We start from the raw sequence: 3,265 nt of genomic DNA, 5'->3' as shown, positions 1-3,265 counted from the left end.
ACTTCTTGAGTAATAATGATGTTGTCAGGAGTTCCTCGTCCCGGAATAAATCTTCCTTGAAGCGGGCCAACAATCTCCGCAAGATGAGGACGAAGCCTATTAACAAGGACCTTCGTGATGATCTTGTAAACTACATTGTAGAGACTAATCGGCCTGAAATCTTTCACAGATACCGGTGATTCAACCTTTGGAATGAGAACTAGTAAAGTCTACAACATTCTCGGATCAAGAGGAACACCGGAGAATGCCTGCTTAACTATCTTCCAAACATCAAGACCAATGATCTCCCAATATTCTTTGAAGAAGAAAGCTTGAAACCCATCAGGACCCGGAGCTTTAAAAGAGTTCATGTGAAAAACAGCTGCTTTGACTTCCTCCATAGTAACTGGTGCCGTAAGGTTATTGCAAGCTTCCTCATTCAGAGAAGGAAGAGGCACATCACCAAGGCAACCCAAATCAACATCATCCAAATGACAGAATAAGCTTTTATAGAAAGACTCTACTTCTTGACTCAGAACCTCTGGATCAGTTTCCCACACTCCATCCTTGAGAAAAAGGCCATGAATCTTATTACGCTTCCTTCGCGCAAGAGTTTGAATATGAAAGAATCTTGTATTCCTATCCCCGAACCTTACTCACTGCTCTCTGGACTTTTGGAACCATAGGAGCTCTTCTTGCACTAGAGTATTATTATAATCATCAAGCAACTGTTGCTCTTTCTGAAGCAAATAAATACTATCCACCACTTCCAAACGCTTTTGTAAATAATTAATCTGCTACTCTAATTCACATTTCTTAACAAAAATGTTACCAAATACCTTCGAGTTAAACTCTAGTGAATTCTTCTGTACTTCTGAAAGCTTGCCATGAATTCCTCTATTACCAGACCACCATGACTGGTTCACAATATCCCTATATCCAGGATGAGTAGCCCAAGCAGCAACAAATCGGAAAGGTCGATTCCCTTTAGGCTGAGGACGACCTTTACAACGCACCAGAATAGGGCAATGATCAGACTGAAGCCTATTTAAAACTTCTGCATAAGCCTCTGGAAAGATAGATAACCAACTACTATTTATACAGACTCGATCAAGCTTTTTTGCCACATCAACATAATTTTTCACCCTCCTGTACCAAGAAAACTGCCTCCCAATAGTCTTCAGATCAAACAAACCACTATCCCCTAATGAAGTAGCAAACATGTCGGCTCTTTGATGAGAAAATTGACAGCCCTTAGATTCATGAGAAAATTTGACTTCATTAAAATCACCAAGAACAATCCAAGGTCCTTGAAAAACCATGGATTGTGCAACAAGATAATTCCAAAGGAGAACCCTTTTATTAAATTGAGGACTGCCATAAATACCACTACACCTCCAAATTAAATTATCAAAGTGAACCTCAACAGTAACACCCTGATCAAAAGCATCAATGAACTTACAACAAACACCCTTCATAGAGGATAGAAATCAAATACCTCCCTTATGCCCCTCTGCTTCTACTATACCAATAGAGTGATACACCAACCTTTCCCAAAATAATTTTAAATGCTGAAAAGGGGAGTGAGTTTCAACCACAATAAAGAAAACAGGTCTAAATTTCCTAACAAGTTCCTTACAATGCACCCGGGCTAACTTATTAGAAGCACCCCTAATATTCCAAATAATCATATTTAAACTATCCATAAATAATAGGGACAGAATAAATAAGAACATAAACTCTAAACAGAATCACCAACCTCAATAGGTGGTTTGTCCTGCGGTACTGGCACACTCTGATCCTCAATAATTGCCACCTTTGGACCTCCTGACACTGCACCTGCCATGCTTCCATCTACTAAGGTTTCCTCCATTGTGCCACCATTTTTATCAACTGGCGAGTTCTGCAAGGAGGAAGGCCGAGGACGCTTCCGTAGAGAGATTCCACGACGTGCATGAGTTCTGCGCGATGGAGATGGCGCAATTTCATGTTTTTCTCGCTTCCCTATCCTAATGCCAATTGATTTGCCTCCATCACCATGCAAATTGGGCCTTGGAACCCTTTTCGAACCAAACTTGTGCTGCTTTCCATCTTGGTCCTTCAAACCTGATGACTGGCCCATTGTGAATTTTTCCTTACGCAGCACTTGTTGCCAGCCCTCTCCATCATCCATGCATGCCTCATTAACATGACCATCAGGTACGTGAGGAGCCAATGATCCCGTAACTACATCCTTCCCTTTAACAACTCCTAATTTCTCACCCAAATTACGAGGATTCTCACCCAAATCACGAGGTTCTGATTCAGCCTCTTGTTGAATCTCATGATTGTTGTGTGGCACTAATGTCGGGGCTTCATTATTTTTTTCATCACCAAAGGAATTTTCGTTTCCTTCCAAGGACTCCTTCTCCATGCACAACGATTTATCATGCCCATACCGTTCACAAGTAGCACAAATCAACTGTAAACTCTCGTACTCCACTTCATAAGTCACACCCTCCACTATAATATGTTTGATTACAGGCAAATCAAGATTAATTTGAACACAAGCTCGGGCATATTTTCCTCTTTCTGCAAGCTTAGTAGCCAAATCTACTTTCACCGGAATCCCTATTGCAGAAGCAATTAGCGCATTGCTTGTTCCTGGTAGCACCAAATTGGAAGTCCCGAGACTCGAATCCATACCAGCGTTGATCCAAAGGATTTTTCGCATGGCCTAAAATCCACATCCCATGACTTTACTGTAACATAGTGACTGTCTATCAACCACGGACCACCAAGAATGACTTTCTCACGATCCGCAGCAATATCAAATTTAACCAAAAAATATCCAAACCCCACATCCAACAAATCAAACCCTCCTTTGATGCGCCATACTATCCGAAGCTTATGCATGAGAGCCGTGTAGCCATAATGTTTATCTAGCACCTTGATCACGATGGCTTCCTTATAAGGTTCAGCTAGACAGCTCTTTGCCTCCTTGGTAAGACTGACACTTGGTGGACGAGAATCACCCTGCTTACCTGTCACCGGCGCGATACCATCACCCTACTAATGCAAAGGCCTTAGACTTTTCTGCACCAATGACTTTATCTCTAAAAGAGACCTTGGATGGCTTTTCTAACCCCTCTCGAGAAGAACCCTCCTTAACACCGGATACACACCCACCCACGCTCTCCCCCTTATCTCTTCCCATGGCATGGCCATCTTCCTCACCGTGTTTCACCCTCAACCGCTCGCCCCCGCTCTCTCCTTCTCTCATTCTCCTTGAGTACGTACTCTTTCT

General features: G+C 42.3%; 1 protein-coding gene across 1 annotated transcript in view; it reads right to left on the bottom strand.

Annotated features, from left to right (window-relative positions):
• The window catches only part of LOC107613525, a 60,642-nt gene extending 57,377 nt beyond the window's left edge, over positions 1-3,265 (bottom strand). Inside the window, 4 exon segments of the mRNA XM_016315569.2 lie at positions 819-1,415; positions 1,739-2,610; positions 2,613-3,028; positions 3,030-3,265. Coding sequence (XP_016171055.1) covers positions 819-1,415; positions 1,739-2,610; positions 2,613-3,028; positions 3,030-3,241 — 2,097 coding nt within the window. The 5' untranslated portion in view covers positions 3,242-3,265.

This window comes from Arachis ipaensis, chromosome B01 (assembly GCF_000816755.2).
Source record: "Arachis ipaensis cultivar K30076 chromosome B01, Araip1.1, whole genome shotgun sequence".
Classification (NCBI taxonomy): Eukaryota; Viridiplantae; Streptophyta; class Magnoliopsida; order Fabales; family Fabaceae; genus Arachis; species Arachis ipaensis.
Note: the sequence above shows the minus strand (reverse complement) of the source record. Positions and strands in the feature narration are given on the sequence as shown.